Consider the following 13,488-nt stretch of genomic DNA (forward strand, 5'->3'; position numbering starts at 1 on the left):
AATCATCATCATAACACGGAGCGGTTAGCGGCGTGACAGCAGAGCTCGTTTTTGGATTGGCACTTGGAAAGGGAGGCCCATGTGGTGTGTTAATGAGCGGGCCACAAACTTCAGCACTTTAGAAAGCTTTCACTTGTTAATTTCGTTACCTGAATGTTCGTGTAGCCCATTCTTCTAAGATGTTGTTAGAAGCGCTGGACGGCGATGAAACGGTTGTCTTTAAAGCCGCTGCCGGTAAGCACTGAACGAGGCCAGAGGAAGGCAGCTAGCTAAGCTACCAATGTTGTGAAGTATGTTGCTGTGCTCGTTAGCATGCAGCTAAAACAGCAGACAGCAAGGAGCGAGCTACCATCAGCTAATTTCAGATATTAGACGAGTGTCTTTATTCTGAGTAATTTGTGTAGTTTCTCGGTTTATTCCAGCTGTTTTTGTCATGTGTTGCATAATGAAACCGAGCTGCTGCCCACTCATGGTTGCACTTGCTGCAGTGATTTATTAGAGCTTGACATTAGCGGAACACTTGCTCGTAGGCAGCTCATGATATTTAACACACTTTCTCATGTGTTAGACTTGGATACCGGACTGTTACATGACGTCCGGACACCTGTTGTACCTTCAGATGTTTGCATAGGATTGGCTGTACTGACTGTCACCTCCTCAGATACATGTTACTGTAGCTCAGTGGTGTTTTAATTGAGGTGATCATAATGAGAAAAAGTAATCATGTCCAAGTTTTCTGAGTAACAATGTGTGATATCGCACCATTCAAGAGCAGCTGTCACTAAGTGTGTTCCATAGATTAGACAGTGCATGATGTGCTTCCGCATGGTATTTTCACTTTTCAACTGTTAAGTGTCCCACTCATGATGTATCTCATTGGCTTCAAAATGTTCTGTCCAGTCAGGCTCCATGTTATTGTCTTGATGAGCAAGGACAGCTGTTCACACTTGTCTGTCCCCCGTCAGCCTCTGTGCAGGTCCACGTGGAGCCTGTGGGTCGATGGTTCGAGGCCTACGTGAAGAGGAGGAACAGGAGCACATCCGCGTCCTTCCAGGAGCTGGAGGAGGAAGAGGAGTCCTCAGAGGAGTCAGAGGATGAGGAGTTCCAGCTGGAGGAGTACCCCATGCTCCGGACACTTGACCCCAAAGACTGGAAGGTATCACTCGAAATCAGACAATTGCAGGAAGAGCTGAAATGGTTAATCAAAAAGATTAATCAGCTATTTTTAGAATCATTTCAGTCATGATGTAAAGCACAGCTGTAACAGCTGTAATTCTCTGATTCCAGTGACTCAAACATGAGGATTTTGTGGTTTACTGAATATATTTTGGTTTTGAACTGATTGTTGGACAAAACAAGGCATGAGGTTGACGTCACAGGCTTTGGGACACTGTGGTGGACATTTCCTGCTATTTTCTGACATTATATAGACACTGAATAGTAATTGATGATGAAAATAATAGACACAGTCACGGCTCCTAATCTCGTTCCATCGATCAGTATGTGTATTTATCAGCTGGAAACTCACGTTACTCCTCAAAATCCAATCAAAGAATACGACTCATCAGCTCGTCTCTTCACTTTCCCGTCACTTGTTTGTCAGAATCAAGATCACTATGCCGTCCTCGGGCTCGCACACTTGAGGTACAAAGCCACACAGAAGCAGATCAAAGCTGCCCGTGAGTCCTCCTCTTCCTCCTGCTCCAGTGGATCATTTACAGAAAATCTAAAAGAACTTCTGTCAGTTATATTCTGCGCTGCTTCTCCACAGACAAAGCGATTGTGTTGAAGCACCACCCTGACAAGAGGAAAGCTGCAGGAGAGCAGATTGTAGAGGGAGACAATGACTACTTCACCTGTATAACTAAAGGTATGTAGCCCTGCTCGGACGTGCCATGGGCACTCGTGTCCCGAACTCACCGTAACTGTTCCCTCTGTCTGTCACTGTTTGAACCTCAGCTATAGAAATCCTGTCGGACCCTGTGAAGAGGAGAGCCTTCGACAGTGTAGATCCTACCTTTGACAACGCCGTGCCTTCAAAGAGCGAAGGCAAAGAAAACTTCTTTGAGGTGTTCGCTCCCGTTTTCGAGAGAAATGCCAGATGGTCTTCCAAAAAGCACGTGCCCAAACTTGGAACCATGGAGTCCTCTTTCGAAGAAGTTGACAATTTTTACTCTTTTTGGTAAGTGGATGAGTTTTTTGTGGCTTCCTGGCAAGAGATGTTGATGAACGGTGACATTAACCTGTGTCAGAAATGAGTGCTCTAACTTTGATTGTGATTTTCATGAAAGGTACAACTTTGATTCATGGAGGGAATTCTCATACTTGGATGAAGAGGAAAAGGAAAAGGCTGAATGGTAAGCGAGCGTGCGTGCGTGTGTGCATGAAACCCAGGTCAGATCCTGTATTCTATCTGAAGTATATGACTGATGCGTTTGAACTCTGCCTTGCAGTCGAGATGAGAGGAGATGGATTGAAAAGCAGAATCGAGCTTCCAGAGCTCAGAGGAAGAAGGAGGAGATGAACAGAATACGAACACTAGTTGGTACTGTCTCAGAGCAAGATTGTGATGGAACAATTAAATATATGTTAAAGATACATTAGACTATGAAGTATTTTGTAAAAATCCTCCCTTTGTACGAACAGTCTATGACACGGTGCTGAAAACGAGTGGCTTGATGAGTTTTATCGCTCCTCTGCAGACACTGCCTACAGCTGTGACCCTAGAATAAAGAAATTCAAAGAAGAAGAAAAGGCCAGGAAGGAGTCTGAGAAGAAGGCTAAAGCTGATGCCAAGAAGAGAGAGCAGGAGGAGAAGGAGCGAGTAAGTCTCAGGCTAAGCAGAACGCCTGCCTGTCCAAATTTTTCACGGCATCTGGAAATGACTGGAATTACCATCTGTCAACTAAGGCAAACTGTAGTTTACTGTTACTGAAAAGACAAACATGTTAGTCCGTGTCTCTATACTTGGACTTCCTTACTGTCTGTGGCTCTCAACTCCAAGCCCATTGGTTGCTATTGATGGCGTTAATCTTTAAAAGCAACTAACAAATACGTATTAAGCCTCAGTAATTTCCTAAAACAGCTGGACACTGTAGTTTATAACAAGTGTTACTCAAGCAGAAGGAAATGGGGCATTTGTTGGGGACTCTTTTCAGTCTATAACACAGCAGGAATAAGATAAATCAGGCCCACACACACACACACACACACACACAGAGGAGGTTTCTGAGGAGCATACACACACACACAGAAGCTCAAGTCAGCCGTCCTAATATTTGACCCTTGCTCATCCTTTTGTTTTCCATTTTTTTTGGACATGTTGCACAATCTTTCACCATATTAACTGGTCCCAGTAGAATTATTGGGACAACTAAATGAAACAAAGTCAGCCTGCTGAGCGCATCATAAACCAGCAGGAGTCCAGCTTCAGACAGGTCAGGGTTTAGGTTTTGGTGACTTAAACTTGCTTTTGAAATGATGTTTTGCAAATGTTGATCAGTCAGTTTTCAATGTGTTTTACAGGCCCGGCAGGCGGAGCTGGAGGCAGCTCGTTTGCTGAAGGAGAAGGAGGAGGAGGAGGCCAAGCAGGCAGCCCAGCAGGCCAAGAAAGAGAAGGAGATCCAGAAAAAGGCCATCAAGAAGGAGAGGCAGAAGCTCAGGACGACCTGCAAGGTTCATGCTCGTGGAAGCACTCTCTGCTGGACCGCTTCAGCCGCGGCGCTTTAGCTGATGTCATTTTCTGTCTCCACAGAACTGGAATTACTTTGCTGATAATGAAGCTGACAGCGTGAAGATGATGGAGGAAGTGGAAAAGCTCTGCGATCGGCTCGAGCTGACAAGGTAGAGCCGGCTGCAGGATCATCACTTGGTGGAATATTAATGCTGTCGTAATGTCATATAAGCTCCGATCATTCAAGCCTGAAGAACCCCGAGGAGATGTTTAACAGCATTTTATGGTTGTTGTGTGTCTCCAGCCTGCAGTCCCTGAATGAAATCCTGGCCTCAGGCTCAAAAGACGACAGTAAGACAGCTGTGGAGAAGCAGGTAAGAAGGCACTGTGTTGTTAGTTCACAGAGTAGATACACGGTGAAGACCAGCAGGAGACCCCACAAATACAGCATATAAAGTCCTCACAAGTGGACAAACATATTGATGTCCTCCTCTCAGGTGCAGGAGGTGAACGCCCAGCTGCAGAGGGAGAAGGAGGCTGAGGTCCAGGCGAGGCAGGCGGCTCGCAGTGCCGATCAGGCCAGTGGAGGAGGAGGAGGAGGTGGCGGCGGGGGGAAGGGCTGGAACGAGGAAGACCTCCAGCTGCTCATCAAAGCTGTCAACCTGTTCCCTGCTGGAACCAATGCCAGGTAGACGCTCACACGATGCCTTCAGGCACACTATGGAGTGTAGGTCACCGGCATTTTGGCAGCACTCTGAGTCCAACACACTATCACTGTAGTTACCACTGATGGAGTTAAAGATGCATTCAGAAGTTACCCGTTGAAAGACAGACACGTGTTTGTTTTTTCCTTCCAGATGGGAAGTTATTGCCAACTACATGAACCAGCACTCCACCAGTGGCATGAAGAGGACCGCCAAAGATGTCATCAACAAAGCCAAGAATCTACAACGGCTAGGTGAGCTCCCACATGAAGAAAGTACCATGAACGCAGCCTGCTGCACGACTGCTTCCATTCAGTCGTGTATTTACTAACAGTCATGGTTTAAATGAATATAGATGAAGTTCTTTTGAATACACTCCTGTTTATTAACACCTGTAGAGCCATTAACAAACGAATGAGTGTAACAGAAATACTTTTTCAACATTTTTCTACTTTTGCATACTGCTTGCCATGCTGATCGTCAATGTGTCATCTCCTCAGATCCGCTCCAGAAAGATGAGATCAACAGAAAAGCCTTTGAGAAGTTCAAGAAGGAACACACTTCAGTCGCGCCCTCCATAGACAACGCTGCGCCCTCAGAGAGATTCGATGGTGAGTGTATCTGTACGGCCGCTTCGTGTCAGCGTTACACAAACTACAGATATTCTGGGTAACAATGTGCCGCTGTGCGTCGTCCCTCAGTCTCTGGGAGCGAAGGTAACACGGCCGCCTGGACCACAGAGGAACAGAAACTTCTGGAACAGGCCCTGAAGACCTACCCAGTCAGCACACCTGAGCGCTGGGAGAAGATCGCCGCTGCCGTCCCAGGACGAAGCAAGAAAGACTGTATGAAGAGGTACAAGGTAAGACGATGTGCTGCTCTGCTTTTTTTCTGGGCTTGTCATCGGTGTCTTCAGCCAACAGTAACATTTACCCTCAGTTGCCAGTTTATTAGGTACAGCGACCCACCCCATTTATATCAATAGAGTGCATTACCACAGTAGTGCAACCTACAGCCTCCCAACCATTACTGGTACTCTAACAGCTGTTTCCCTGCTTCTCTGACAGGAACTGGTGGAGATGGTTAAAGCCAAGAAAGCTGCACAGGAACAAGTGGCGGCCAAGAGTAAAAAATGACAAGAACCACAAAGAATAGTATCTGTGTTATTTTAACATTATTGTGTTGGTCTTTATTTTATAATAAAAATTAAAGGAAGGGAGAAAAGACTACAGACAAGACTTGAATACTGTGTTTGTATGCTGTACAGTTGAAGGGGAATCTGGCCTCAGAGCAGGTCTGTTCAGGTTCTCATCCAGAACATTCCATTGTGGATCTGGTTGTAGTCTGGCAGATGTTCAATTGGGCCTGAGACAAAAAAAAAGTTGGATTTCTGTTTATTACAGTTCATTACAACATGGGTTTGATTTGTTGCTCTCACTAAAAGTCACAGTGACATCCTAGAAACTGTCTACCTGCCATAATTGTGTGGTTTTCCAGTGAAAAGAGGGATTCGTAGTGATATTAGAGTTTCGATAATCTGGCGTAAACTGCCAGTTTGGTTACTGCCTGGAGGATCAGGTTCCCTGCCACATTCACAGGTCTCAACACTTACTTTGATGAGTGCAACACTACTGTAACCAACAGAACAGTGATGATGATGTACTGTACATAAATGGTGGAGTTCAGTTATTCCATTATGTTTCTCAGTAGATATAAACAATTGGAGACAGGTGTCATCATGCAATGAGAGCACATAGAGAATGGGGGGGAAACTAATTTCCTTATTCTTGCCACAGAACACAGAAACCAACTGATAATAAAGGGACATTCTGGCACAGAAGGATATTTCCTCCACACACAGGAAGTGACTAATCAAAACATCTATTGACCTGACAGCTCACTGAGCTCAAGGGGCAGTCAGCTACTACACATTAGGACAGGTGAGCCTGCTACACACTGTGCTAACGCATGTTACTCTACATCCATTCAGAAACATCTGCAACGTACCAACTGCTGCGATGGCAGGGGCCTTGTTGAAGATATATTTGGTACACACATCCTTGATGGTCTTAGCATCGATAGCCTGTTGAGCAGCAAGAAAAAAACCCATTACATCATCTTTTATACCTTTCCACCCTGAGTTCCCAGCAGCCTTAAACAGCAAAGATCCAGTTTAACCAATGAGATATCAGCTAAGGAGAGAAAGGCAGGGTCATCTAGCAGGAAGGGGTGGAGTTGTTAATCATGTCTACAGATACAGCAAGAACGTCATCAACACAGATTCAACACTTTCCAGAAGGAGAAGTTCCTTTTCATGGGTTTTTAAGGCCTGAAATATTCTGGCTCCTAATGTGGAGGCTAGTCCTTTAGCCACATTCCCACAGCTGTCTGGAGCTCTCCGTCTGAGGAACAACACTTGACAAGATCAGGAATTTATGGTGGGTGAGATCTGCCTCTATCCACTCACATCGATTCTGGCCTCCAGCTCATGCAGAGGGATCCTGCGACTGTAGCACAGCATCTGTCTGCCGATGTCCTCACAGATAGGGGTGGATCCTGGGGGCAGCACATAAACAAGTTGACACCGGTAAGAAGAAGAAAGAAAAAAAACAAAAGCACCACATTGAGCTTCTCTCACCATCGGTGCAGCCTTACCATCCAGGTGCAGCAGCATGTTCGTCTTAAGCAGGTTTTTGGCTCGTGCCACCTCGCTCTCCGTCACACTCGTGCAGAGAGACATCCTGAGAAGAAGCAATGAGACTCATCATCCTACCAGATCTCAAAACATGGATGATCTTAGGCTTTATATTTAGCTGCACAAACATAATTTCTACAGTGTGTGTGCGCTTGAACTCACCATTCCATCTGAGTGAAGTGCATCATGTCTTTGATGGTGCTGGGCTCACACACCATGTAGAGCCCCCACAGGCCTGTGTCTGTGTAGCAGGTGTTGAAGGACTGGAAGCTGTGACACAGGTTTCCCTGACAGGCCATCTGAGCCAGTTGACTGGACAGATTCTGGATTCACAGAGGACACAGTCCAACAGGGACAGTTACAAGATGGGGACACGACCTGTGCTGTGTGTGTGCTGAAGTTCTACATGGATATTGTTGCTGTAAAATCAAAAGCCTCACATGCTAAAAATGCTTCAGCAGTACTCACCACACCTCCACCAAACGAGCGGTCCCAGTTTCCAATGAGTGTGTTTGCCACCATAAGGGGGATGGTGTCAGGGTGGGACCATCCAACGGCCTCCACTGCGATGGCGATATGAGCCAGAGGCATCTTGTCGTCACGCACGCGGATCTGAGGCGATAGCATGACACATTCACCGGTCATTATCATTTTTCTACTGTCGGTTATTTAAGGTTGTGCTATTCTATTCTGACGATGATAACAAACATTACATTTTATTCATAAAGAGCTTTCAAAATACTCAAAGACAGGGGCAATCCAGAGGCTTAGTTAGTAAAGACACTGACCATGAACCTCAACATCTCTAAGATGATTTACTTGACAAATTAATAATGAAAAACAGAGCAAGGTGTTAGCCTTTAGCCTTACCTCACTGCCTGTGAAGTGGCACAGAGGAAGTGCAGGGGCTTCGCCTTGATATCTGCCAGGAAGTCTTCCAAAATGGTACTTGGCCAAATCAATGAGCTCATTGTGTGAGACTCCTGATCAATAACACATGACAGAGAGTCTCATTTCACGACTTCGGTTTGATTTGAGTTCAAGCAGAATCAACTACTATTACTTCAATCATTTAAAAAAAAATGACCTAACATATGAACCTATATAAACTACATAAACAGGTCTGACCTCCAGCAGCTGCCAGCACTATTCTGGGGCCTTTGTAGTGAGTAGTGATGTACTCCACCAGGTCTCCTCTGTTGATCGTCCTGCAAGCAAACACAGCTGATTTATAGCATGAAACAAAGGGGCAGAACACAGCATTTCTAAAGCAAGTCTGACTATAGCAGAACCACGTGAGACCACTACATCAACCGCATTGTAATCCAATGTTTGCAAGCTACATGTTCATGTCCACATCCTGCAGACCAGAGAGCTGAAAATGCATGTATAGGCTCACTTGATGTTCTCGGTGGGGCCCAGGATGGTCCTGCCCAGAGCTGTGGACTGGTACGCGGTAGCATGCAGGTAATCGAAGACCACTTCCTGCAGATTGGTCTCTACTTCCTGCATCTCTCGGAGGATCACCCCTCGCTCCCTCTCGATCTCTGCCTCACCCAGCGTGCTGTTCTGGATGATGTCAGCCAGAATCTCCACAGCTTGGGAGGAAGAAAACAGGGAAGGTTTTATTTGCATTTTAAAATTTCTCCAGCAGTTGCAGACACCTTCATCTGATCAATTAAGAGAACTAATCGAAGTGAACTGACCGCCTCATCTACGTTGGATTTCTGTCTAAATGAACATCTGCCTATGGAGGTTCCAAAAAGAAGCCCTCGCTCTGTGATAACAAGTCTCTTCCATATGTGACCTTAACTTCACTGTAACACTCAGCTCCTCTGCCCTGCTGCTCTGTACCTCGTGGGAGATCTTTAGAGAAAGCTTTGGCGTAATACACAGTTTGCTCTCGGGACGTGTAGGCGTTCAGGTGAGCTCCCATGTTCTCAATCTCCAACTCCAGATCCAGCTGGGAGCGCTTCCTGGTGCCCTGTCACACGCACACACACAGGTGAACCAAGGTTGGGAGAGGTTTTGCATTACTGATGACAAGACATGCACCGTATCTATTTTGCTAATATGTCTTTTCTTTGGAATCATTGCATATATGCAAAGAAGAAATAGTAGAAGACAAAGCAGTAAGTCCAGTTAGCAGAAGTAAAAACTTTGCTGCACTATTAGCACCTCACCTTAAATGCCATATGTTCCAGGAAATGTGCTGTGCCATTATTTCTCTCATTCTCATAGCGACTGCCAGCGTCTATCCAGAGGCCCACCTGGAAGAAGTCATTGATGAATATCAACATACTAACAGACACACACTCTCTGCTGCCACTGTGCCACTGTACAGCTTCAGACACATACAAGAGGTGAGGCTTCCTCCTGTACTGGTGGAGCTAAACTCACATGTGTCATGAGATGGAGGAGATCTTTTTATTCTTGTATGCTGAAGTATTACTGTAAATACATCAAAGTACATCATAAACACTTCTATATTCTACCTCAGAGTGTTGGGCACGATGTCTTTGTGGGGAAAATCAAAATGTTGGACCCCATAGGATAAATCATTACATATTAGAGTAACAACTTGGGTTAAGGTTCGGTAAATAGTGGTTATGGTTCGGGTAAGTCTCCAGGAAATGAATGTAAGTCTATGTAATGGAAAAACCCTGCGTGTGTGTGCTTAAGGGGACAACTTTAAACTTACTGTACAGGTGGTAAGTCCAGCATCCTCAGAAGCAACCCGGAGTCCGTTTTCTAAAGCAGTGACCTTAGTTTCAGGAACATTTAGAGCCACCTGCTGAGCAGCCTGAGTAGCCAAGAGTCTGTGTGGTTCAGCTGTGAGCTGCATGTAGAAGACAAACAGCCAGTCATGATGACACCACACATTTAGGACAGTGACGTCAGTTGTTACGAGTTACCTGTCACTCACGATAAATGTAACTAAGCTGTGCCGTCGACTGTTTTACAGTCTCACACAGGCCAAGCTTGAAACATTGAGAATTCATCTTCGAAAAGGAGAGTAAGTCGCAGAGCTAGCTAACTTTAGCTGTTAGCAAACAGAAAGCCTGGCAGGCCCAGCTGAGAGGTTTTCCTCCGTTAAACTGTCCACTAATAACGTTATACCAAAAAAATCGTGTAAAAACATTCTTCTTACCCTGCTTAAGGAATTTGTCTTCAGTAACTGTCTTTGAAGGAGACATCTCCCAGCATATGTGAGGCGCTGTAAGGACGCCGCCATGTTGTTTATCTGTAACACAGCGCAGGTGCTGTTTTCAATGACGCAACCTTACGCAACATCCGCCGGAGATGGCGAGACGATTTTATTAAAAGAATAAAAAACGCAAAAAACTTTTTGAGACTATTAAAAAAATAAAAAGAAACGCTGATAAAAGTACTCCTACAAAATTCACAATACAAACAAAAGTTATAATGAACCTGAACCTGAAACAATAGTGGATGAAAAAGTTCTAAATTGGTATAGATATATATTTTTCCCCCCATCGGATTTAGGTAATGGATAGACTGAGGTAAACTGTAATCGATAATATATAAAGCGCAAATACAATGCAGTGCATGTTCCTAAATTGCTGCAATACCATATGTTACTGTTATTTTTTTTTTTTGGCTCAGTTAATTTGGCTTCGACTTTCCACTAACATTATGTTATTGGCAATTTAGTACATAGGCTTGCAAAAAGTTAAGCAACAATGAAAAACTATTTATTTTTCTTAATTTCAAAATGACGATTTGCTATCTACACGTGAAAGGCAAATGTGCAATTTATATAAAACGATTAAATGACTCTAAGTTAATTAACAGTCTTAGTCGTAGTTTACGCATTTAGAATCCTTTGGATTGTATTACAAATACTTTGTAGGGGTTCCGGTTTGCTCAGTATTATATGGAATAGTGGTATTGCTTTTTTCGTCCGTGATTACGTTTATTTTGAAAGGGCTTGACAGTTGGAGAGCGGAAGTGTGGCTTTAGCCTAGCGCGAAATGTCTTTAGCGGGTTTAAGTTTGTCTATTGATTGACAACCTCGTCCCGGTAGTTCACAGTCGACTGAAGACCGAAGCGAACCTGAAATACTAGTCCATGCCGAGCAGAGAGTCGGCTCCTGTGTCAAATATCTCAAGGTATTTCTCTTTAAACACAGTTGTTTGTTTCCCTGTCGGGTTTAACATGAAGTTCTGTGGTATTGTTAGCGGCTAATGGTGTAGAGTTAGCTATTATCGCTAATGACTGGCTATAACTTAAGCTGATGCGCCACCACAGCAGTCAACAGCCATTAACATTATCTTTGATGTGTTGCTTCCAGACAAGAAATGGCGGATAGCGGAGATCTAATGGACGGTGATCTGGAAGATGGAGAGATCTCCGAGTCCAGCTCGGACACCGAGATGGGAACCGCTGCAGCAACACAAACTCGACACCAGGTTCCTCCAGCTTTTGGCGGCCAGTCCTTCCACAGCAGAGCCGCTGCCCAGCCCTCTGCCACCGCCTACCGCAGCATCGGCAGGACGGTGGAGTCCAGCGACAGTGACCCGGAGTCGTCGGACGAGGAGGCGGCCGTTTGGCGCCGGAAGCGCCAGAAAGTGTCCAACGCTCCTCCGCCGCCCGCCAGCACCACCAGGGCAGGGCCAACTCGCACGTCCGCGGTGGGAGGCCGCAAGGTGAACAACATTTGGGGCTCTGTGGTTCAGGAGCAATGCCAGGATGCCATAGCTTCAGAGCTGTGCATATTTGGCATGGATGGTGAAGTTAGCACGTCCAGCAGAAACGTAGAGACTTATAACTTTGTCTTGGCCCGTAAGATAATGGAGAAGGAGAGGGAGATGGAGAAGCAGAAGCAAGGAGGAGAGGTGAGCATGCTGGATGCCCAGCTGGAAGAGTACATGAAGGGCCGGGACTCAGAGGAGAGAGCAGGAGGTGACGCCAAGAGGAAGAGGTCAGCTAAAGAGAGACTGGGTCCCCGGGCAGAGATGGACATCAAGGGCCGGTATGAGATCACAGAGGATGACCCTGAGGAGAAGGTGGCCGATGAGATAGCACACAGGCTGCAGGAGCCTAAAACAGACCTGATAGAGCGAGTTGTTGAAGTCATTGGGAAGAAAAAAGCCATAGAACTGCTCGGAGAGACTGCCACACTGGAGGAAACCGGTGGCGTGTACACCTTGGACGGCAGCAGGCGGCGGACACCTGGTGGTGTGTATCTCAACCTGCTCAAGAACACGCCCAGCATCACCAAGGCCCAGATCAAGCAGATATTCTTAGAGGAACACCAGAAAGAGTGCAAGAGCAAGAAGGCCGCCCAGAAGAGGAGGCGGCACCTGGTCTCCAAGAAGATGAAGCAGGCCATCAGCACGCTGAACCTGCAGGAGCACGACGACGTCTCCAGGGAGACTTTCGCCAGTGACACCAACGAGGCCTTGGAGTCATTGGAGGAGCCTGCAGAAGAGGAAGAGGAGGCTCAGGTGGAAACCGCTGTGGGCATTGAGGAGATGCCAGTGGTCTACAACTCTGCAGACCTGGAGGTCTTCTGAGGGCCGCCTGCTGTGTGAACTCTGTGAGGTTTGAACAGGACAGAACATTTTCTATTGAAAGTAAATCGAAACACGTAAAACACTGTATAGTACTGTCTGTACTGAGTATGCATTCACACGTGAGTGTCCTTTTTTTTTGTTTGTTTCTTTACCTTAGCAATAAAAGGTGAGCATATGTCAACTAAAATACAGTTTTTGTTTGATCCTGCATGGTGTGTAGATTTCAATCAAAATGTTCAAAAACTCGCTGAAGTGTTTGCATCATATTGGAGCAACAGTGATGCCCTCCTGATTTTCAAATACAGTAACTTTCGTTGTTAGAATTTTCATTGAGGTAATGAGGTCTTGGCTTATTAAATTAATTTGTGTGACTGTATCTGGAATATAAATAAAGTTGACTCGGGTATGAAAAAGACACATTTTTAGCATTGTGATACAGAGTAAATTGCTGATATGCAAGCATTTACAGCAGGTCAGGATGATAAAAACAAGGGCCAGACAGGCAGAGGGACAAAGATGATGTAGTTTGGACAGCTATTGTAGTGCAGATGTCTGTCCACTAGATGGCGGACACATTACTTCCCACAGAGATTAAATGAAATGCTTTATGTTTAGATTGAGTATTGATCCCATACATGGAAATAAAAGGAGACAATAGTAAAAGTAGCTGCAAAATACTGTATATGTTAGAAAAACTGCTGTATACCAGATGAGGCATGTGATGGAAGGTGCTTTGCACAATATAAACAGTATATATCGTAAAATATACTGTAATGTAAATGTATTATATTTGAATGAGAATGCTATCCACCTTAAAATGGACAGCAACAGACAGAGGACTGTCCACACTCTGCATTCACCACACACCAAAGAAAT

The 13,488-nt window shown here is 45.3% G+C and overlaps 3 protein-coding genes across 4 annotated transcripts; 2 read left to right on the top strand and 1 right to left on the bottom strand.

Annotated features, from left to right (window-relative positions):
- Positions 1-29: 29 nt before the first annotated feature.
- dnajc2 (DnaJ (Hsp40) homolog, subfamily C, member 2) lies at positions 30-5,634 on the top strand. Its single transcript, XM_076722281.1, has 16 exons — positions 30-234; positions 966-1,156; positions 1,604-1,679; positions 1,772-1,870; positions 1,960-2,182; positions 2,292-2,357; positions 2,454-2,545; positions 2,703-2,824; positions 3,526-3,675; positions 3,755-3,843; positions 3,978-4,047; positions 4,171-4,361; positions 4,531-4,631; positions 4,878-4,988; positions 5,079-5,239; positions 5,445-5,634. The coding sequence occupies exons 1-16, from the start codon at positions 180-182 to the stop codon at positions 5,511-5,513; spliced, it is 1,866 nt and encodes a 621-aa protein (XP_076578396.1). The 5' UTR covers positions 30-179; the 3' UTR covers positions 5,514-5,634.
- pmpcb (peptidase, mitochondrial processing subunit beta) lies at positions 5,535-11,373 on the bottom strand. Of its 2 annotated transcripts, XM_076722283.1 has the most exons (14): positions 11,353-11,373; positions 10,224-10,316; positions 9,774-9,911; positions 9,256-9,342; positions 8,927-9,056; positions 8,472-8,670; positions 8,201-8,280; positions 7,943-8,055; positions 7,541-7,684; positions 7,235-7,395; positions 7,033-7,118; positions 6,845-6,933; positions 6,385-6,460; positions 5,536-5,742 (listed from the first exon to the last, which is right to left on the bottom strand). In XM_076722283.1, the coding sequence occupies exons 1-14, from the start codon at positions 11,362-11,364 to the stop codon at positions 5,678-5,680; spliced, it is 1,473 nt and encodes a 490-aa protein (XP_076578398.1). In that variant the 5' UTR covers positions 11,365-11,373; the 3' UTR covers positions 5,536-5,677. The 2 variants fall into 2 exon arrangements, with proteins under 2 accessions (XP_076578397.1, XP_076578398.1); XM_076722282.1 differs by lacking the exon at positions 11,353-11,373 and having other exon boundaries at positions 5,535-5,742; positions 10,224-10,345.
- Positions 11,030-13,271, top strand: phax (phosphorylated adaptor for RNA export). The gene is made up of 2 exons (XM_076722284.1): positions 11,030-11,205; positions 11,388-13,271. Exons 1-2 carry the CDS (start codon positions 11,165-11,167, stop codon positions 12,610-12,612), a joined length of 1,266 nt encoding a protein of 421 aa, XP_076578399.1. The 5' UTR covers positions 11,030-11,164; the 3' UTR covers positions 12,613-13,271.
- The last annotated feature ends 217 nt before the right edge of the window (positions 13,272-13,488 follow it).

The sequence above is a fragment of the Chaetodon auriga genome, chromosome 22 (genome assembly GCF_051107435.1).
Source record: "Chaetodon auriga isolate fChaAug3 chromosome 22, fChaAug3.hap1, whole genome shotgun sequence".
NCBI classification, from domain to species: domain Eukaryota; kingdom Metazoa; phylum Chordata; class Actinopteri; order Chaetodontiformes; family Chaetodontidae; genus Chaetodon; species Chaetodon auriga.